The sequence below is a fragment of the Cervus elaphus genome, chromosome 13 (genome assembly GCF_910594005.1).
Source record: "Cervus elaphus chromosome 13, mCerEla1.1, whole genome shotgun sequence".
NCBI classification, from domain to species: Eukaryota; Metazoa; Chordata; class Mammalia; order Artiodactyla; family Cervidae; genus Cervus; species Cervus elaphus.
Genome location: NC_057827.1, coordinates 47,974,097 through 47,997,695, shown reverse-complemented (window position 1 = coordinate 47,997,695; position 23,599 = coordinate 47,974,097). Strand labels below are relative to the sequence as shown.

At 39.2% G+C, this 23,599-nt stretch overlaps 1 protein-coding gene across 2 annotated transcripts in view; it reads left to right on the top strand.

Moving 5' to 3' along the window:
* Positions 1 to 11,447: 11,447 nt before the first annotated feature.
* The window catches only part of BAZ1A (bromodomain adjacent to zinc finger domain 1A), an 83,602-nt gene continuing 71,450 nt past the window's right edge, over positions 11,448 to 23,599 (top strand). For both annotated transcript variants that reach the window (XM_043921527.1, XM_043921526.1), the window contains exons 1-2: positions 11,448 to 11,585; positions 12,037 to 12,207. In XM_043921527.1, the coding sequence (XP_043777462.1) occupies positions 12,095 to 12,207 (113 nt within the window). In that variant the 5' untranslated portion in view covers positions 11,448 to 11,585; positions 12,037 to 12,094. The remainder of the gene's footprint in view (positions 11,586 to 12,036; positions 12,208 to 23,599) is intronic.

Sequence of the window (23,599 nt, the reverse complement as noted above, 5' to 3'; positions counted from 1 at the left end):
GGATGTAGAAATACAGTTCTTTTAAAGCCAGGATAAACTGACTTCTTATCAGTCAAGGAAGGAGTTTTCAGGAGTGGTCAGAATGCTTAAATGTTAGACAAATTGAGAGGCATGAGAACTGCAAACAACCTTTGGAAGAAAAAAGAGGTAGCAGCGGGTTAGAAGAGTGCTGTGGAATATGGGGTATGGTGTGGAATGAGAAAAAGAAATGAAAGTAGGGACATAGAGTCATCTTTCAAGCTGAGACATGACATGTATATTTAGTGTGGTTGGATGGATCCAGTGAAAGAGGCAATAATGAAGCTGGGTTTCAAAGGAGTCTTGTGATAAAGGTGATAAAATCAACAGCTTCAGTAGAAGGGTTAATCTTGGGAAAATAAATTCATCTTTACGTGTGTAGATAGGTGGTAAGCGAGAAGACAGAGGTGTTGTCAGCTAACAAATATTAATGCCAAGAATGCAGGGATCTTGTTTTCTTCTCTGATGAAGCCCAAGTCTCTAGAACTGTATCTAACATATAAAAGCCACTCAGAAATATTTATTGAATAAATGGATTTTGATATGTAACCAATCTGAATTCTAATCCCAGCTCTTCTACCTACACAGAGAGGGATTTGGGTGATTTCTTTACCCTACTATACCTCAGCTTTATTATCTCTAAGACAAGAATAATAATATTGGAATGTAGTTCTCCTATACATGTTTGTAACATAAACCTTTAATCTGAGCCATTATGACTTTCTTATATTTAAATATTAAGCTCAGGGCTTGGCAAAGACCTTTACACCTAAAAGTTGCTCTCTAAATGATTTTAATTTAATTTTTATACTTAATTAAGAGGAATAAACTTGCTGTATTTTAGATCATATCTTTATATATTTTTCAGGAGTTTTCTAGCTGTGGGGCCTTAATTTTGTTGAGATAACATTAAATACACATTTTATTTTTGTGAAATTGCAAAAATAACTTTTTCTAAAAGTTGGTTATACAGTTAGTTTTTACACAGCTCATTCTTTAGCTCTTAAATCCAAATACTTAGCAATACATTCCAGCATGTTCTCTAACTTCATCAACAATTAGAAAGGCAGTATAGTGGACAAGGGTGAAAGGTATCTATTTTTTTAAATTTATTTATTTTTTAACTGAAGAAAGGTAGCTTTTTATGCTAGAAGGAGAATAAGGTGTATGTGTAGAGCAGAGAGGGGAAAGCACTGTCAACTTTCCTGATAGAAATTTCCAAAACGTAAATAACTTTTATGAAGTAAGATTAATTGTATCTAAATTAATAATGGAAAAAATTAGTATTCTCATGATGCCTTCTAAGTTTAAAACTGGAATGCCCACTTCTCGTGCTAGCATCTACATTTGTTGCTATAGGGATCGCCCAAGACTCACGCTTATGTTCTTAAAAGAGTATAATTGCTGTTGTTACAGACATCAAAAAAATTCTGACTTATGACTAAGAGATAACCATCACATGACAACTCTAAGTGCATTTACAATTTTAACTCCTTGGAAACAGATAAGGGCAAAGTAGTACTATATTATTTATTGTTTCTTAGAAGTCAGCCTCCCAAATCTCACAATTATTTCTTGATTAATCATAGCTGAAAATATTTTATGATTAATTTACCATATGATTTCTGCCCTACTGAAACTTAAATTTTGGAACCTGCGAGACAAACATATAGGATATACATAAATAAGACTGCTCTCAATGGCACCCCACTCCAGTACTCTTGCCTGGAAAAATCCCATGGACGGAGGAGCCTGGTGGGCTGCAGTCCATGGGGTCGCTGGGAGTCGGATGCGACTGAGCAATTTCACTTTCACTTTTCACCTTAATGCATTGGAGAAGGAAATGGCAACCCACTCCAGTGTTCTTGCCTGGAGGATCCCAGGGACGGGGGAGCCTGGTAGGCTGCTGTCTATGGGGTCGCACAAAGTTGGACACAACTGAAGTGACTTAGCAGCAGCAGCAGTGAGAATTCAAGCCACTATCAAGACAACGAGGTAAAGTTTATATTACTTAGTAACACCAAAAAAGAGTAGTAAGTTGGTAGTTCTGAGGGAATCAAAGTGAAGGAAAAAAAGGTTTTTTAAAGGATAACATGGGCTTGAATTTGTTAGCGGGTCAAAAAAGGAGCAACTGAGGGGAGATACTAAAGAAACAAGCATGGGATAAGATCCAAGAGGTTGAAAAAAATTATGGTCAAAAGCACAGCTGTAGCCTTGGAAAGAAGACAACAGAGAAGGAAAAGAGGGTGAGGTGAAAAGAAAATTTGGGTTGAGAACAGAAGTCATACTGAGTGGCCCAGATTTTGTAAATAAATGAGGAGGCAAGATGCAGCTAAGAAAGGAAGATGAGGTTGGAGTTTTGAGAAAAATGAAGAGGTTTAGAAAAACTGTTGTAGCATGGTCAATAGAGATGGCTTTAAAAGACATTAGTGTGTCCATGAGGCCCTAAGATTAGAGAGCGTGTGTTTCATAATACCTTCCAATGATAGATCAGGAAGAAGCAGCAGAAAGCAAATGCTGGGGCTGATTCATGGTGCGAACACCAGTGAGGAATTCTGGAGTGCCAGTGAGGGTCTAGAGCATCCTGACACTTGGTTCGAGCACCTGAAGAGCAGAAAGAGTATCAAGAGTTTTATTTATTTAGTAAGTATTATTTACTTTTGTATACCCATCAATTGTGTGTGTGTGTGTGTGTGTGCTCAGTCATGTCCAACTCTTTGTGACCCCATGGACTGTTGCCCACCAGGCCCCTCTGTCCATGGAATTCTCTAGGCAAGGATACCGGAGTGGGTTGCCATTTCCTCCTCCAGGGGATCTTCTCCACCTAGGAATCAAACCTGGATCTCTTGCATTTCCTGCAATGCAGGTGGGTTATTTCCCACTGAGCCCACTCTTCCTAATGCCCAGAGGGCATCACTGCTTTGATATTCCATGTCTAAAATCCAGTGCTTCATCTTCCTCCCAAACCTATTTCTATACCCGATTGCCCCAACTTTGTTAATTATGACCTTTCTGGTCTCCTATGTCTGAAATTTCTGAATCATCTCTGACTTTTCTTCTCTCTCCCTTGATGTGTAATCAAGTTCTGTCACTAAATACATCCACTGAAATATTTCTCCTGGCTTCTCTTCCTTCCCATTGCCAAGGCAATATTCAGGCTGTTGTCATTCCCTCGTCCTTCTCCAGTGTCCTCTCAAATGGTTTCCCTGCCTCCAGGCGCCACTCAATACAATCAGTCTTACCTACCACACCTAGATTAATCTTCATAAAATGTCAGTTTGTTGACTCATTTCTCATCTCAGAAAATCTTCAAGAAGCTGTGGTGGAGTCCCCAAGGGAACAGGAAGACCCTAGAAAAGCTCATGTTTCAGTGAGAATAGGGGCAGTTGATGTAGTCAGGAGGAGATGTTGGTTTTAGAGAAGGCTTCCCTGAAGAGTGACAGGTGAAGAGAATGGATGGAAGAAAGCTGGGAACCACCAGGGTTTAGGGAATAGGCTGAAGAGGAAGAGGTGATGGCTGTGACACTCAGGACAGTTCAGAGAGATAGAAGGAAAGCCAGAGTAGAATGTGTCACAAAGCCAAATGTAGGAGAGGATGCCAAGGAACAGAATGAATAAGGTGGACTCCTCCTTGGTTAGAGTCTATTGGATTTGGCAGTTAGGGGTTTAGAATCAAAAGCAGCTTCAGGGAGGAGTATGGGGAAGCTACAGAAGGTTGAGAAATAAAGAAGTAGAAACAAGGAGCATAGGTTTCCTTTTTTAAATGTTGGTTGAGGAAGAGAAATAGTGCCTAAGATCAAGAAAGATGTACTTAATCTCCTCCCCACCCCCACCCTCATGAAAGAAACTTGCAGCTAGATTATAGCTGAAGGGCAGAGATCTCAGTAGTGAAGGAAAGCCTAATATTGGATAGAGGGAAGATTGATGGAGCAAGACCCTAAGGAGGTCTGAGGAGATAGAAACTAATGAGGGGGGAAAGTCTTTGTTCACTGATAATCCTTTTACTATATACTGCTGCTGCTGCTAAGTTGCGTCAGTCATGTCCAACTCTGTGCAACCCCATAGACGGCAGCCCACCAGGCTCCTCTGTCCCTGGGATTCTCCAGGCAAGAATACTGGGGTAGGCTGCCATTTCCTTCTCCAACTATATACAGCTGATTCTAACTATATATATTATGGTTGTGTATGGTTATGGTAAAAATGCATTATGAAATAACTAGATGAATTTTTGCAACTTGGAGAGGTAGCAGTTGGATGAATCATGGCAGAAAACTCTAGAAGTAGGAATTACTAATAACCTCAGCTTGAAAGAGCTAAATCATTATCATTAAAGTTCAAAGGTATCATTCATTATTGCTGTGAAAATCAGCTGAGAATTAGGAATATTTTCATCACTGGATATATTATTTTTCTATTGCTTTTCTAAAAACTTACCAGAAACTTAGTGATAGGTCCACAACACAGGTCTCACTGGGCAAAATAAAGGTGTAGGCAGGTTTATGTCCCTTTCTGGAGGCTTTCAGCGGAGAATCCGTTCCCGTGCCTCTTCTAGCTTCTAAAGATCACTGCATTCTCTGGTTTATGGCCCCCTTTCTCCATTCCACACCAGCAACATCGTATCCCTCTGACCTTTATTAAGTCCTTCCTTCTATCTCTGACCACACCCAGAAAGGTTCCCTACATTTGAGCAGTCACATGATTAGATTGGGCCAACCTGGATAATCCAAGCAGCTTGCTTCATCTCTAGGCCCTTAACCTTAATCATATCGGCAAGTTTCTTCTGCCATGTACAATGACATTCAGACTCTAGGAAATAGGCTGTAGACATCTTTGGGGGCTATTATTATCCCTACCACACTGGAACCAAGAGGGAGGTCTTTATTTTAAGAAGGACGATTGAAATGGAAAAAAAGAGAGGTTATTTAGTATTGGGGAATTTGGTTTTTGTTCCTAAAATAGGCAAGATGTTTATTCTGGTAGATAAACTAGTTTCTAGATGCCAGGAATGTGGGGTCTAGATGCTAGGAAGTCATTGAGAAACATCTTACTGGTAGTTGAAAAAACTTTTTCGGATGAAAAAGATACATTTCAGTTGTGCTAAGACAATAAAAGATGGGTGTTTTGACCTAAACATTTAGACTAGAGAAAATAGGATAGTAGCATGACTGCTGGGTTCTAGGTCTGATGATGGCAATGGAGGTAAGAGGGAGAAAATCCTAAATGTCTTAGAGTAACATTAGCATGTTTCACCAGGAACTCTTAGATTAGAATTAAATGTTCAGAACTGGTTTCTGAATTTTAACTGTCTTAATTCTCTCTCTTCATCCATAATTGCCAGGCAGTCCATGCATACATTGCAATGTGGGGCTAGTTATTGGTGTCAACGTTGCAGTATGCCATGAATACCATGCTTCAACCACTTGAGCCAACTAGTAAAAAAGATGGTGGTCCTAATTACAAATATTATAAATAATAATCATTTAAATATTATAAGGAAAAAAATGAAAGAATTTAGCACATTTCTATAATAGGTTTGAGTGCTACTATGTTCCAGGCATGGTAGTAAACTTTTTTAAAGATTTTTAAAATACATAGTAATATGTAAAATGCTATCTGATGATAATAGGTTGTAGCCTGAACACTAAAGAGAAAGAAGAACAAAGTAGTATATTCCAGTATTTTATACTCAGTACTAACAGAAATTAGTAAATGAGATGGCAAATATTAGTGCAACTTTTATCTGGTAGCTATTTACTACAGATAAACTAAAACTTAAAAATTAGTTTTGCAATTGATAAAAATAAGAACCCTGTAATTCAAATTTTAAAACTTTCTACTTGTTCCTTATATGTCTTATTTTTAAAAACAATAATTAATCTATTTGGCTGAATGTAGTATAACTTTTTCTGTAAATTGATATAGAGATAATAATTAACGTAGTCTAGAGAGAGTTTCTTGGCTGTGTGTAATCTAAATTCTATTTCTAGGATAAGATGAAAGCAGCCACCCATCCGACTCTGTTTCTTTCACTGTAATCGAATTAAGTTTGTATTTTATATATCCATCTAACTTCTCATCCATCCAACAAATATGTATTGAACTCATGTCATGGAAAAAGCCCTGTGCTAGGCCCTGTAAAATATTTAACAGACATTTTTTACTTTGTATTTGCAATTCTAAACTTATTTCCAATTGTGTTGAGGACTTTATTATATTAGCTATCTGTCCTGACCTGGCAGCTTACCATCTAATCTCTGTATCTTAAAAATTTTTATTTGACTTTCTACAAGTGAAAAAATCTTCCTTTGATCCCTGTCCCCCAGCAACTCTTTTCCCAGAGGCAACCAGTGTGTTATTTTACAGTGTCTTTCCAGATATGTTTTATGTATCAAGCAAATATGTATATACATTAAGTCTGCATTTAATATACACTAAATGCATATTTTAATGAACTTTTTTTTTACTTTCTCATTCTTTCTTATGTCTGCATACCATTCCATTATATGAACACATCATACTTTGTTTAATTATGGAAATTTCCATTAATTTTAAGGTTATGCTATTTCTGACAAAGCCAAAATAGAGTCTAATATTCAAATATACTTATGGGATATTTTCCTAGAGATGGAGATTTTATGTACATTTGTAATTTTGGATAAATATCACCAATTTGCCCTTTACAGAGGTTGTACCTGTTTCCCCAGACTTACCAACATATGACGGTGATCTTTGCAAATCTGAAGGATGAAAAATGTCATCTCTGTGTAGTTTTAATTTTTATTTCTCTTATATGGGTAAGGTGGAGAATCTTTCTATATGTTTTAGAAGCCATTTATGTTCTTTTTTCTGTGTATCTTGGCTTATTGTGATTTATTATTATGATAGGAAAACAGGAAGTTATACATAAGGGAAATCATCCCTTTGTCAGTGAGTTGCAAATAATTCTTTCCCCAGTTTGCTATTTGTCTTCCAACTTTGTGGTAGCCTTTGTCATGCAGAGACTTTTAATGTTTATTTTACAGAATTATCTTTATGGATTTGGGACTGTGAGTTATAATACTTAGGCTTTCCCTGCTCTGAGATAATTTTAAAAATTCTCCATGGGTTCCTATAACAAACATTCTTGATCATTACAAGTTCTAAATGCATTGTATAGTGCATTGGCTCAATTTCCCTGCTTCAATTTATATCTGAGCTAGATTAGAAAATCAGTCCCTTGGAAATATAGAGTAGTAGTAAGGAGTTTGGACTCCATAGAGTTGATAATTTCATTTTTTCTGCTCCTGGGGTATCTGACCTTGAGCAAGCTACTTAATTATCCTCTCTGAGCCTCAGTGGCTTCATCTGTAAAATGGAAATGATAAATAGTACTTTGTTGAGAGAACTGCATGAGATGATTCATTTAAAGCCTTTAGCACAGTGCTTGACAAGCTGGAAGCATTCATTAAATGTAAACTATTTCTGTGATGATGATGATGGCCACAGACATTCTTTCAACTCCTACTTACCATCTCATAATTCATATCTTTAAGGGGTTGAATAAAAAATGAATTCAAAAATTGCCAACATTCCTACTTCAGCATTAACTATCCAATCTCCTCTTAGGAGTTCTCAACTTGGCAGTATATTAGAATCATGAGTTGATTTTCTTTTTTATTTGAGTTGATTTTTAAACCCCAAACACCGGGGTCCCTAACCCAGAGATTGTATTAATTAGTCTAGGATATGACCCAAGCATCAGTATCTTTCAAAAACCCCTCTGGTAATTTCACTGGGCAGCTAAGGTCTAGCACCTCCATCTTAATACAAGGCCAATGGTTTCGGGTACTCATTGCTTCTAAAGAATAATATATAAAAATATTTTATAGGCAAAATTGCCATGAATTATAAAGACATTAAAAAGAGATCAAGATCCCCTAGAGGAGTACATGGCAGTTCACTCCAGTATTCTTGCCTGGAGAATCTCATGGACAGAGGAGCCTGGCGGAATGCAGTTAATAGGGTCGCACAGAGTCAGACACGACTGAAGCGACTTAGCAAGCATGCAGGCACGTAAAAAGAGATCATAGAGTTGAGACAGGTGTCAGAGATACTAAGGAAAGGAGTTACGAAGTTGAAGATATTCCTTGTATATATTTATAAGACACCTTTCTCAGCTATCCTCTAAATACTTGTATAACTGCTACTTAGAGGCAAGGGACATTAAATGTTTATATTTGTTAGATGTGTTTACTGAAGCATGGAGATAGGTCTTGTCAGCTCTTCAATTGGACACATTTAAGATTTGTATTACCCCAGTTGCTTTTCTGGGTAATTCTCAAAAACTGTTGTTTCTGATCACGAGTAGTGTATCTTATCCCCTTACACATTTTAGCAGTTTAGGAAGGATCTATAATAGTATTTTAGCTCATTTATAGATACAGTGCAAGTAGGGTATACCAGAAAATTAAACGTTATCAAATCCACGTCTAAAGAGACTAGACAAGGAGTCAGGAGGCCTAGATTTCAGTTCCTGAACTTCCATTTCTTCAGCTGCAAAATGAGAGAATTGAGTTCCTAAAGCTTAATAAAAATAATTTTTAAAAAAATGTGTTAAAAAAAAAGAGTTCCCAAAGCTTTCTTTCAGTTCCAGATAATTACTGTCTCACCAAATCACCTAAGTAAAGCCTTTCTTAATCATAGAAGAAGACAGGCAAAGTATTCTAGCTCAAGCTTTTAAAAAAATACATATTTCATAGTCTTGTCTTCACCTATCCAAGGCAGTATACCTTCTCAAATATTAAACTAGTCTTGATGGTATTAGATTGGTATATGTCCTGCCTAACTAGTATATTTACACTTTACATTTAAGTGGGGGCCACTGGTTTCTTCATCCAGAGGGGTAATGGAGTGGAGGCTTGCATCTTGAGACTTGAGAGGATATGCTGGAACATGAGCTTTCTATTGCCGTTCAAATCATGCCCTGTGAATGACTTCATTTAGGACCCACCCTGGGTCCCCCTTCTATATTTTCTTTTAATCTTTTCTATGTCTCTTTTTCCATTGTATTACTCATGGTCATTAGGACTCACACAATTCTTGTATTAGTTATTTGCCCTTACATCATCTCTTTCCTACAAGATTATACATTTTTGAAGTCAGGATACACTTATATTGTATCCCTTATATAAGCTAGTACAGTGTCTTGGCACATAAATGGAGGACAAATGTTTAACTGAATTAAATTGATAAAATTTTAAATTAATTTCATTGTTTTCTCTTTTTTTCTTTGTGATACTCTTTCATAGTTTCCTTTACAATGTTTTCAATTTTTAAAAAACACAAAGTCCTATTTCACGACAGTATCCTTTCACTACTTTCTGAATACAGCAATCAGTTTTTCACTCTCAAAAGTCAAGAAGTAGTAAAGAAGCAAGAAGGTGATCATGATACCACTATATGAAATTAATAATACATTAGGTAAGTTTTCAGTAGTAAACATGTAGGATAATTTTAGGAGAAATGTTATTTTGAGGTACCTTAGCCATGCTATCGATTTGATCAAATATAAGCATATAAAAAATAAACTTTGAATGTTAATTATAGTTTACTAAACATGTTCCAAAATAATAACTATGTATAACAATGGTTAAATATCAGAAATTAAAGTAAATCCTATGTATGTAACTCAGAGAACTGAGTTATGATGGTACTGAAATTTGGGTATGGTAGTTGGGAAAATTAGATGGTAGTAGTTTGAAGTAGAGTAAAATTTTAATTTTAGGTTAGTATAAAGAATCCAGTTGTTTAAAAATTTGTATTTAATAAAAGTAAAATCAACATTACTATTTTTGATCATGATTTTAACAAGATTATTTTAGCTTAGCAAATAGTGAGATCTAAGAAATATAAATACTATATAATCGGATAAAATTTCATCTAATTTTAGCTTAACAGTTAAGGTGGGATTTTGAGTTGTGAGAGTGATAGTTCAATATTGGTAGAAAATTATCCACTCTCCTTGTCCCCATTTTGAGTTTATCTTTGCGGGTTCTAACATTTTTATCTGGTAAGTTACTTTATAGGTAGGGAATTCTATATTATCACTCAGTGTACTAATTGGAGACCAGTTTAAAACACCAAATCTTTGTGTTCATAATTTTTTGAAGACTTTATCCAGGCTAAAGAATATAGTTACTACTGAGAGCATTTCCAAGCTTCTTCGACTGTAGACTAGGTGCATTAATTTTATTAATGATTTTTGAATCACAAAGTTTTATTTTGCTAGCCACCATAGAAGTATCTTAAAAGAAGATTAAAAATAACTCTTGAGATTTGGATAGAATTCTAACATTTTCTGCTCCAATGTATATATAAACTTAATTTGAAGATACAGAGATGATCCCACATTGTTTCTATAACTGAGATCATTTCATAGTATTACTGCATCCTTTTTTGAATGACTGTTCTTCAGACTTAGTCTTTTAGACACATTCTTACATGTTAATCTGCAAATAAGCAAATTTCAAGGGTAGCAGCAAAAATGACCATTTAATACAAAGATGGCAAACATTTTGACAATTCTTTTTAATTCATAAGTCACATGTATTATATGCATTAAAATTAATTTCACAAATGGAAATCATAGATATGGGAAAGTTGTTTTAGGGGAAATTTCAGTAGTAAATTCATAATCTTTGAAATTCTGGGCGATTGAACTAAATATTGATCCCTTGCATATATTTTCAGCGGCGTATTCTAAACATTACTTTTTAAAGGTGTTGTTTTTAAATATGTGGGGGTCGTCCTGTAGGCATGATGACATTTTCTGCCGTATACTTTTCTTTTTGGTCTTTTCTTCTGCTAAATCTTTGAATTATCCTAAGTATTAAAGAGCACGGCTGTCAAGAAAAGTATCTTCTTTTCGAGATGAATGTTTACACTGGCAAAGTATTTTATTTTAGACATGAGAATTCTAATTCTGAAGAAGAAAATTTCAAAAGGTTATTCATTTCTTATTCCTTATCTCTCGTCCCATCCTTAAAATACAAGTTAAATCTTAACCGGAATCCTTTTCCCATCGTGGAACCAAGCGCTGGTACCAAACTTGAAGAGGAAGGCTTTTACTTTGTTAGCCATGTGTTTATGAAACCCCAGCGCTCTCCCCAGATCTTTGGGCTCATAATCGCAAACATGGAGGATGCTTCTGATTCTTCACTAGGGGTTGCTCCATTAATTAATAATGTAGCTCTCCCAGGCTCTCCGCCGTCTCTTCCTGTATCAGTGACAGGCTGTAAAAGTCATCGAGTAGCCAATAAAAAGGTAGAAGCGAGAAGTGAAAAGCTCCTCCCAACAGCTCTTCCTCCTTCAGAGCCGAAAGTAGATCAGAAACTTCCCAGGAGCTCCGAGAGGCGGGGAAGTGGCGGTGGGACGCGATCCCCCGCGCGGAGCCAGGCCGTGGCAGCGGGAGAAGCGGCGGCCGGCGGTGCGGCGGGGCCGGCGAGAAGCGACCCCCCGGGGGGACAGAGCCTCCCCTCGCCGCCTTTGTAGTTGAGAAGGTGGAGAAGTGGCAGCCGGCGTGCTCGCAGGTGAGGGACTCGGTGTGGTCGCTCGGTAGCCGGCCGACGCCGGCAGGGAGGTGTAGGCGAGCGGGGGAACAAAGCGGAGCGGCGCCGGGGTCCGCCCGCAGCGAACTCCCTCGCGGCGTCGGGCCGGCCGGCTGCGCGCCGAGCACGTTGTGAGCCCGGCGGCGGCGGCAGGCAGGGAGCGGGCGCTGGGGGAGGGGGCCGCCTCTCCCGCACCGCCCGCGGCAGGGCGTCCGGCCCCATTGTGAGCCGGCAGCCGGGCGTGCGGAGGTTGGGCGGCTCCGCCGGTTCACTACCCTGGTCGCGACAGCAGCCACCTCGACTCGGGTGGCAGCCGCGGTGGGTCAGTCACACAAAAGGCAGCCGAGCTTCCCCCGGCGCGCGGACCGGCCCACGCCGCCGCCGCCGAGCGCTCCCTACCTTACCGGCTTTCCTTTCCCTCCAATTTTGATAGGGAAGCGGGGCCGGCGCGGGCGGCCGAGGGTCCGGGTGAGCCCGCGGGCGGACGCGAGATGCCGCTGCTACACCGAAAGCCGTTTGTGAGACAGAAGCCGCCCGCGGACCTGCGGCCCGACGAGGAAGTTTTCTACTGTAAAGTCACCAACGAGATCTTCCGCCACTACGAGTAAGGGCCGGGCCGGGCGCGGGGGGTGCGAGGGAGCGTGGGGACTCCCTCCCCAGCGTCCTTTTGTCTCTCTCCTTTTCCTCGCCCCGGGCTTCTGGCGGGGCGACTCGAAAGTGACGGGTGGCTGCGGGCCCGCGTTTCTCTGGCCCCCAGATCCCGACCCGGTGACTGCGCAGGGGCCCCCGGCGGCCCGAGCGGCCGCGGCGCGCGTGAGGGACAGCCGGCCGGGGCGGAGGAGCCTTTGGTCCCCGCCGGCTGCGGGGACCGCTTCTAGTCGCGGCTGCCACCCGGCCGCCGAGCGGCGGAAACTCCCCGCCTCGCCCCTCCCCGCCGCGGCCACACGCGCGCTCCGGGGCCAGTTCCGGGATCCCCGCCCGGCGGCCGAGGGGATCCCCTCTCGGGTCAGCGGCACGGAGTCGCCGTCCCCCGGCCCGGGGAGGGAATCCCCGCCCCCGGGGGCAGGAAACGGCCGGGGCTGGGCGTCGTTTCCCTCGGTCAGGAGCGGAGCCTGACGTTGGCGCTGCCCCGGGTAGGGGCGGGGGTGGGGTGGGAGCAGAGTTGAGACTCGGGGAAGCAAGGGGGGGTCCCCGACGGGCCGGGGGCCGTGGAGCGCGGGACACCGGAGCCTCGGCGGGCCGCCCCCGGTCCCGTGCGGCTAGGCCTTGTAGTGTGCGAAACGAGCCGTGCGCTCTGTCACCGCCTCTTCTTGGTGACTAACTCCCGGCCCCGGGGAACTTGGCGTCTCCGCCCCCGGGAGACCGGGTGAGGAAGAAGTCGGGGCTGGGCGGGGGAAAAGGAGGGGGAGAGAGCCGGGCCATGGGCGCCCCCTCGTTTTCACTTTCCCGTAGCCCGGAGCGCGGCGGTGGGAGTTGGGGGAGGGGGTTAAGACAAGTTCAACTCCAACCCTAACCAGCCTCCTCTTTATCCCCCTGAGCATGTGGACCGCCTGACATGTGCCACTCGCTATTGTTTTGATAAGAATCCGGAGCTGCTGCGTGTGTAGTTTCAACCCCTAAAATTTTAGTCCCTTGCCTGATGTATCCCAAGAGATCGCCTTGTCCTGTGACACCTAACAACGGGGTGTTTCAGATCTCTGTGTTTAAGCAGGATCTCCAAGTGAGAACCTGAGTTGATCAATCGCTGGAACAGCCGGACCCTCCCTTTTTCTTATGCTTTATCCTCTCCACTCAGAAGGAATCCCTTTGTGGCTTAGAAACTAAGTGTTATAGCAACCAAATAAATTGTGTGTAGGAGGCACCTTTTCTGAGTGGGGGCTTGATGGAAGGAGAGCTTTAGGCATCTGCACCTGTCTGAGGAATGAGCAGTGGTTAGGAAAGACGTTTCCTTTAAGCTTTTATTTTTAAGCAAGTCCTCTTTTTCTCCAGCTCCACAGGAGTTACACGTAAACATGTTACATCTAAAGAAGTTTTTCAGCACACAATACTTTTAAATAAATAAGAGTGCACATCTTACTCTGCTCCTGTACAGACTTGTTTTGTTACTCAAATAGAATTCATTCTTGTAACTACTTAAGTGAATTTGGATTAAGTAACTTGACAAGGATGTTGTCGTATTTTTAAAGAAGATTTAAGTTAAAATCCTTGGTAATTCTGAATTTTTTCACAAAGTGTATTTAAAAGTGTCAACAAGATAGGAAATGGGGTTAAATTTCAAACTTTTCTTCTTTCATGTAAGCAGTCATAGTTTTTGAGACACTCTTAGAAGGGAGCATAAATATGACCATTATCCTTTTTGAATTAAACACTTTTCAAATACTTGGGTTCTTGATAATTTATTGTTAATATAATCATGGAGAAATCCGAAATGCCAAATAAAGGAAGAGACTTTTGATATTCCAAACCTACCTTCCATTAATTTTAAGGAACTGCTTTCTTTATCATCTTATGACTTTAAAATTTAAAAAGAAAAAAAAAGAACTAGTTTTTTTTGGTTTGTTTTCTGTTTTCTCTGTGCTGAAGTGTTTGGATTTTTGGAAATTACGAGCAGTTTAGAAGATAGGGTTGGTTTGGGAGCAAAAATACTTAATATATCCTGAGCAAAGCAGAACTAGAGATGTTCTTGGTTATTAATGTTTATGACTTTGAATTGCAAAATTGGAAGAAGATTGCCATTTGTGTTAATTAAAATTTATTTGAATTACTTTCTCTTATATGATTACAAAGAGATTTTTCTAAAAATGCATTCATGATGAATGGTATATGGTAGTCTGCAGATTATGGTAATCTGACCCTTGCCACAAATCTGGAGAAACTGTGATGGAAGCTTCTGTTTTCACTAACTCATTAAATTACAAATTGATTTATGTGAATTTGTTTGAAGACTATCCTTTAAGTGCATAAATTTGAATATTCTTTTGTATTTATTTGAAGATCACTATGGTCACCTATTTGCTCAGGTTTTTGATTTCTTGAATATAGCTTTAATCAGTCTTAAAGATTTTTACAATAGCTCTTCACCTCATTCACTTCCCAACACAAGGCAAAGTAACTGCCTCTAACTCTGGTTAATAGAGGTTGCCAGCGACTTTTTACACTTGATCTTAGCCAAAAGGCCCAGAAGCGATTGCCAGCGACCTTTTAATTGCTAAGTAGTGTTTTGTCTACCTTACTTGATATTATAGCCTAACACTTCCTCCTTTGTCCTTCCAGCAGCAGTGGTCACCAACCTCCATTTTATCTAGTGTAGCATCTGCAGTTATTGCTCTGTAATGTAACGTGTTTGTTGCATCACATTTTCTTTTTCTAGACTCCGAATTCTTTGAGACAGGGACTATGACAAAGATGTATTCTTATCATAAGTATAATCACTTATACGGTTCAAACTCCTTTATTTATTTTTGAACTATATACTCTTTAACTAATTGCTGACTCTTGTTTGACCTGCTTTCCACAAGTAAAGAAGACCTAAAAAATAGCACATTAACTGTAGGCAAATGCATAAGCTAGAATGCAGAAGAATGAAACTGAACCACTGTCTTATGCCATAAACAAAAATTAACTCCAAATGGATTAAATACTTGAACATAAGACCTGAAACCATAAAACTCCTAGAAGAAAACATAGGTGATAAGCTCCTTGACATAAGTCTTGGCAATGATTTTTTAACCCAACACCGAAAGTAAAAGCAAAAATAGAGGTTCTACATCAAACTGAAAAGCTTCTGCACTGCAAAAAGCATTAACAAAATGAAAAGGCCGCCTACTAAATGGAAGAAAATATTAGTAAGTCTTACATCTGATAAGGGGCTAATGTTCTAAATATATAAAGAGCTCATACAATTCAACAGCAAAAAATAACAAAACAGTTAGATTTAAAAATGGACAGATCTGAATAGATAGTTTTCCAAAGAAGATATTCAAGAGCCAACAGGTGCTTTACATCAATAATCATAAGGGGCAGACAAATGAAAACCATAATGAGTTATCACCTCACACATGTTAGAATGGCTATTATTATAATATCAAAAAGACGAAGTAATAAGGGTTGGGGAGGATGTAAAGAAAAGCGAACTCTCCTGCACTAGTGGTAGGAATATAAGTTGGTGCAGCCATTATGGAAAATAATATAGGGCTTCCTCAAAAAATTACAAATAGAACTACCATATGATCCAGCAATTCCACTTCTGGGTATTTATCCAAAGAAAATGAAAACACTAATTCTTTTTTAAAAGATATATGCTGCCCCAGTGTTCATTGCAGCATTATTTCCTGTAGCCAAGATAAAGAAACAACCTAAGTGTCTGCTGATGGATAGATGGGTAAAGAATACACAATAGAATATCATTCAGTCTTTAAAAAGAATGATATCTTTCATTTGCAACAATTCCTATGGACCTTGAGGACATTATGCTAAGTGAAATGTCGGGCAGAGAAAGGCAAATACTATATGATCTCACTTATATATGAAACCTAAGGGAAAAAATATAAGAAAAATGAAGCTCATAGATAAAGCAAGCTAAATAAAGTACATAATTTACTCTCTTAAATGAAATAAACATTTATTCTATAATTTAGTTAGCTGACAACAATTTCATTAAATTTTTTTTTTTTTTTGGTCTGTGGAAATGGAATAGTTAGGTCTGAATCCCAGAAATGCTAGTTTTTCAGGATAGGAAAATGATTTGTATTACCAGGTGACTTGAATCTCCTTAATAAAGTGACTTCTTTTTTTAGGCATGTAGACTCTTGGAATGTATTTCCCATCTTTATGTGAGTCACATTTTTCATATACAATACAGGAATCTCTTCCACAACATCACTGACAAACCAGCTTTATGTTTCAACCTGACTGCAATGAAAAGTGTGACTGGTTTATAAAACATCCTGTTTTCATTGTTCATCAGCTCTTCCCTTGTTGATTCAGTCCTTTCTGTCCTCTTTTTGCAGATGAGAAAGCTGAGATCGGGGTAAAAAGAATTAAGTCCAAGATCAGTGTCCCAAACTACCTGTCTAGCAATTGGTGACACTATCCGGTTCACATACCTAAGACTCTAGAGCTCGTGTTCTTAGTTACCAACACATAATGCTTATTACGTGTTCCCTGGTGGCTCAGATGGTAAAGCATCTGTCTATAATGCAGGACACCCAGGTTCAGTCCCTGGGCTGAGAAGATCTCCTGGAGAAGGAAATGGCAACCCACTCCAGTATTCTTGCCTGGAAAATCCCATGAACGGAAGAGCCTGGAGGCTGTAGTCCATGGGGTCGCAAAGAGTAGGACACAACTAAGCGACTTCACTAATGCTTATTTTAGAGAATTCTTCATAATATTTGTTAAAGTTTGCATAAGTATACACCAAAAACATAGGGACTGCTGCCTAGATCTTTGTGTAGGTACCACTATCTGCTGTCTGCTCAGATATTTGACTTTTTTACTATACCCCCAAGTATAGTTCTAGATATTATATGTACAAACCAGAATGCCATTAACTTAACAGTGGGCAAAACTGTCCTTCACATAGACAAGTTCCCAAACTCATAATCAACTATGTATGAAATCAACTAGGTTTATCAGAAGACCATTTCATGAGAAAAGGGTTTTCAAGGAAAGCTGGATAATCTCAATAACTAGTGACTTCAAACTAGATGTTCAGCTTCACTTTAGGAATAAGTCTGCCACATGGCTCAGATACTTTACCTGGTCTCAGAGTCCTTTTTCTGTGGATGGTATAGCAGAGATTCCTAAATACTCGTCAAGTTTTAACCTTTTATCTGCTTCGCAGGCTACCATGTTTCTCTTCTTCAGGCAGAGTATGTATATCAGTTACTTATAACAGGCCAGCCTGAAACTTAGTGGCTCAAAACAACCATCCCTTATAATTGCCCTCTATTCCTCGAGTTGCCATTGTGGCTTTTGCTGGCCACTCTGTGCTCGTTTGGCTCAAGTCAGGCTAGGCTGAGGCTAGATGGAGTGAGAGGTAGCCTCAGTCATATGTCAGGGACCTCAGCTCGGGTGGCTTTACTGAGATACAGTTGACAAATAGAAATGTAAGATACCTTAAGTGTACTGTGTGATGATTTAATATATTCATAGTATATGTGTATATTAAATGGCATTTCACACCATGTGGTCTTTCATCCTTAGAAAGCTAACTTGAGACCCTGTATTGCTATTCCTCACCTTGCATTCATGCAAAGTAGCTTAAGTCGTGTCTGACTCTTTGCGACTCTATGGACTGTAGCCCAACAGGCTTCTCTGTCCACGGGATTCTCTAGGCTAGAATACTGGAATGGATTACCATGCCCTCCTTCAGGGGATCTTCCCAACCCCAGGATCGAATCCTGGTCTCTTGCATCTCCTGCATTGGCAGACAGGTTTTTTACCACTAGCGCCACCTGGGAAACCCGTTCCTCACCTTAGTGTCATCTGAAGATTTTAGGAGCTTACCTTGTAGGTCACTGTCTAAGTCTGACTGAGGCAGCCCTGAGGGCAAAGTAATAGCTTGTTAAAGTGTATTTAAACTTTATATTTTTAATTAATTGACCTCCCCCCCACCAAAACAAACCTAATTTTCCTCTTGCAGCTTTTTCTGTCTATAAGACATGTTTAGTATACGATGCCCATAATTAACACTTAATCTGCTCTTGTAACCCCTTCAGTGAAAGCAATTGTTAGACTAACCCATGCTGTCTTTTTTAATAGTTACTACTTTTCTAAGTTCATAAACCATACTTTCCATCTATTGCATGCCATATGCTGTTTTAGTCCAGTCACGTTAGTTTTTAACCTATGGCTGCATTTCTCAGTTACTAATTATTTTGCTGATTCAGGAGTTTGCTTATGTCAGATTTTTTTCTGCAGTTTTGTGCTGGATCTTTCTTGTTGTATGTCTAGTTAATAGTTTGGGCCATTAAGTAAATAGAGTATGCTTTGCATTTATCTTTTCTTGATTGTATTTGGTTTCTGTTTTTTATGTCACTTCGTTCTTAATCTTAATCTGCTAGGTTTTTAGTTTTCCAGATGCTCAGCAAGTTAACAGAAATGTTGCCCTTAGAAGTGTGTTCTCACCAGCGCTTGACCTGGTAACTCAGAAGCAATTTTTCCTTAAGAAATAATAGTAAAGGACAGGGATCATCAAACAATTTCTTAAAGGGTCAGGTAATATTGTAGGCTTTCCAGGCTGTTAGGTGTCTGTTGCACCTACCCAACTCTATGGATGTAGTGAGAAAGCAGTTGTAGGCAATACCTAAATATATTGTGTTCCAATAAAGATAGAAAGACAGGTGGAAGTCTGGATTTGACCTCTGGTCTAATACTATGCCCATTTCTAGTAAAGAGGAGTGTTGAAGGAATGTATTATAGCAATCAGTTGGAGAAATAATAATCTATATTAGTCTAAACTGATATAAAATAGTACTTTGTATTTTATAAATTTTTCCTCACAATAATAAAAATGTGCTTCTTGGAAATTTTTCATTATTTATAGCCTTATAATATTGAAATTGAAGAGGCACTGTAACCTATCCCCTAGAGTTCAGTATTATTAACAAAACCCCACACATTTGAATGAGTATGATGAATGGGTGAAGAGCATAATTGCAGAAGTGGAAGTAAGTGAAGGTATATAATGTTAGAGATGGTGCCATGTTGGTAGGGGGTGTTGAATAGGGAGAGATAACTTCTGGCTTTTTTCCCCCTTGCTTCCCACACCACTGTGGTAGTATGTCCTGCCTGCCTCCTCCTAATGGTGGGTTTTATGCACAGCAGGGCTATAATGTAACAACAGCTTTGCAGAATAGATAAGCACAAAGGAAGCAAACAGTAGAAACCCTTTATAAGAGGCTGTGGAAACCCGGGTGAAGAAAGGTAGCTCTAAATCACTGGTTGTTGTCTGTTTACATGTTTAGTGGAAGTTTGTGGTACTTACACCATTCCTCTCCTTGGTACTTTGAACAGTGATAACAGATCTAAATAACGTTTATTCAGGGAGCTCAGCTCCCTGCTCTGTGATGACCTGGAGGGGTGGAATGAGGGATAGGGTGGGAGGGAGGCTCACGGATGAGGGGGGATATATGTATGCATAAGCTGACTCACATTTTTGTATAGCAGAAACTAACACAACATTATAAAGCAATTATGCTCCAATAATAAAAAATTAATCAAAATAAATAAGTAGTGTTTATTGCAGCGCAGTCTAAACTTCCCCCTGCCATGGCTGCAAATACCCCAGCCTGTCAGATACCGACTTACAAAGGCTAGAGCTGTGTTGTCTAATGCAGGAGCCATTGGTTATTAAGAACTTGAGATGTCACCTGTCAGAATTAGGATGCACAGTAAATGCAAAATACTTACTGGATTTTGAAGACTTAGTACCAAAAACAAAGGTTAAATATTTCACTATTGATTACATATTGCAATATTTTGAAATATATTGAGTTAAATAAAATGTATTGATTTCATTAGTATTTCTTCAAAAGTTTTTAAATGTGGCCACAAGAAAATTTTAAATTGTATGTGTAGCTACCATTTTGTTTTTGATAGCAGTGTCTTAAACTAGTTGGGCTTCCCAGGTGCCTCAGTGTAAAGAATCCAGCTGTCAATGCAGGAGATGCAGGAGACGTGGGTTTGGTTCCTGGCTTGGGAAGAGCCCCTGAAGTAGGAAATGGCAACCCACTCCAGTATTCTTGCCTGGAAAACTGCACATGGACAGAGGAGCTTGGCAGACTACAGCCCATGGGGTTGCAAAGAGTTGGATGTGACCGAGCACAAGCAGAGACTAGTTAATGTGTAAAATAGCTAGATTTGAAGTATATTTTTCCTTAGAGTTGGGGCTTCCCTGGTAGCTCAGTTGGTAAAGAATCTGCCTACAATGCAGGAGACCCCAGTTCGATTCCTGGGTCAGGAAGATCCGCTAGAGAAGGGATAGGCTACCCACTCCAGTATTCTGGCATGGAGAATTCCATGGACTGTATAGTCTATGGGGTTGCAAAGAGTCCCACACAACTGAGTGACTTTGACTTCACTTCACTTCCTTACAGTTGACTATGAGTAAGGAGAGCTGATTGTAAAGTTACATACAGATTTTTGGCATGTGGAGATTAGCACCCCTTCTTCCTCTCTCCTCACAGTGCAGAAGTCACCTGTAGTATACTGCCGCTGCTAAGTCACTTCAGTCGTGTCCGACCCTGTGCGACCCCATAGACAGCAGCCCACCAGGCTCCCCTGTCCCTGGGATTCTCAAGGCTAGAACACAGCTTAAATTGTTAGAATATCTCATGCACATTAAGTATGTGGCTTGGGAACCTATGTTTGTTTCTAAAGGAAAAAGTTTAAAACTTTTTATGAAGCTTTCTAAGTGAACTGCAGTTTTAGGCAGTAAAAAGACCTCTTCCAAGATCTATCTGTTCATTCATTTTATTCTGCACTGTTGATAACACTCGATTGGGTATGTCTCTTGCCTCTCACTTAGCTAAATTATTTATCTGACATAGATTTTATTATAAAAATCAGATTATATTCATTGTTTTTTCTGACATATTTTTTCTTCAACTCTACTTTTCCATTTCATCCTAATTCTTAATGCCACTTCCTCCCAAAGGTGTTTCCTAACATTTCTTGATCTTTTGTGCCTGTCTCTCCTTGTTCCGTTCCTGTGAATCCCAAAGGATATCTGCCTCTGTCTAGTAAAGATCATCACTTTTTATTTTAATGATGTGCACCCATTATCTCCATTACTAAAGGGTACATACTTCAAAAGGATTTTCCTTTGTACTGAATTAGTCTGGGCTTTCCAGACTGGGCACTAGTGGTAAAGAACTCGCCTGCCAATGCAGGAGACACAAGAAACAAGGAGGTTCAATCCCTGGATTAGGAAGATCCCCTGGAGGGAGGGCATGGCAAACCACTCCAATATTCTTGCCTGGAGAATCCCTTGGACAGAGGAGCCTGGCAGGCTACAGTCCATAGGGTCTCAAAGAGTCAGACACAACTGAAATGACTTAGCATGCAGGCACAGTCAGGTAACTTGGCTGATGTGTATTATCTCTTTAGATCTCATTTATGTTAAGGTATGATTAGTTTCTCTTTACTTCTATAGGTTTCATTTTTTGTTGTTCTTGTAGACTACAGACAAATATACAAATGAAACTATCTTAATGGAATTACTCCAAATCTTCTTTGGAAATCAGACCCTACTGTAGGGGTAACCTGTACAGATATACTAATGACGAAACATGCATGTAATAGTTTTTAACAATTTTTAGAATGACAGTAGAAGGAAAGGTGCATCTCAGGAAGGAGAAAAAGTTAGAGAATTGTGAGTTATGTTGGTTACACTAATTGTTGAAAAGGAGACCAAAATATAGAAGAGGGCAAAATATTCACCCAAATCTTGCCACTTAGAGGCAGTTATTGTTAATCTTTTTGCATATTTCTAACCTTTTCCATTTAAAAATATTTTTGTTACAAAAACATGAATACTCATCATAAAAATTCAAATAGGGACTTTCCTGGTGGTTGAGGGGCTGAGACTCCACACTCTCCATGCAGCGGGCATGGGTTCAGTCCCCGGTCAAAGAACTAGATCCCACATGCCACAACTAAAGATCCTGCATGCCTCAACAAGGATCAAAGATCCCGTGTGTTTCAACTAAGACCTCAAGCAATCAACTAAATACTTTTGAAAATTCAAACAATATGGAAATATTTAGAATAACAAATTTTCTTTTCTTCCTTCCCAGTTCCTCCCTTTCTCCATGGGGAACATCTGTTTTTGGTATTTGTATAAATACAAACCTTTGCACATTTTTGCTATTATTATATTAATGCATGTGGAATTGTATCATTCAGTGATTGAGTTTTTTCTACTTAATATACCTTGGAAGTCTATCTCTATAATAGATCTCTTGCATTTTAAAAGTGACTGAATTAAAGTTTTGAAGAGAAATCAGTGCCATAGTAAGAAATCCCAGCAGTGTAGAAAAACACCGAGTAGAATGGTCTCTTAATCCCATCCCCATTCTGTAGCTGTTAGCTTGATTTTTGTGTTAATATAACATATAATATATTTTGTATTATAATTCCAGAAATATTTTATGCTTCCTTAAGTCATCTTTCTCTGCTTTCCTTCCATCTTTCTTTTTCTTTCTTTTTTAAATTTTAACACAAGTGGACCATATTCTATAGTTTTAATAAGCTTTTTTTATACATTATTACATTTTTTTGGAGTGTAGTTGATTTACAATGTTGTGTTAGTTTCAGGTATGCAGCAAAGTGGCTCAGTTACACATGTCTACTGTCTACTTTAGATTCCTTTCCTGTAATAGGTTGTTACAGAGTATTGCGTAGAATTCCTGTGCTATTCAGTAGATCCTTGTTAGTTATCTATTTTATATATAGTAGTGTGTATATGTCCATCCCAATCTCCCAGTTTGTCCCACCCACTTTTTCCCTTGGGAACCATAAATTGTCTTGGTAAGCTTTTACTTTGAAAAAAATACAGGATGGAAGCAAACTGGAAAGTTGTCTTTCCTGTTTACATTATTTAAGAACTCTCTTACTGTTTAATGGCTGTGAGTTTTCATTGTATGAAGTACTATAATTTATTTAATTTTTCTCTTATTGTTAGATGCTTAGTTTTCCCAGTTTTTCACTATTATGTTAAACCCTTTCAAAATTCATAGTCAAGTGCTTGAATTCAGTGTTTGGACTGCTTTGAAATAGAAAGCTTAAAAATTAGAAGGAAAAAGAAAGCTGAGCTTATTTTGTTTCACTCAGTTTCAAAACTGATAGAAATCACAGTCCAGTCCAATTTTGGCTGAATGTACCTTTAAATTGAAAACTATAAATGTCTAGTTTAAATATACTTTTTCTTATGTTTGTATTAATGTGTAAATTGACCAGTCCCTAAATTTTTGTATGGGTTGTATGATTCTGTG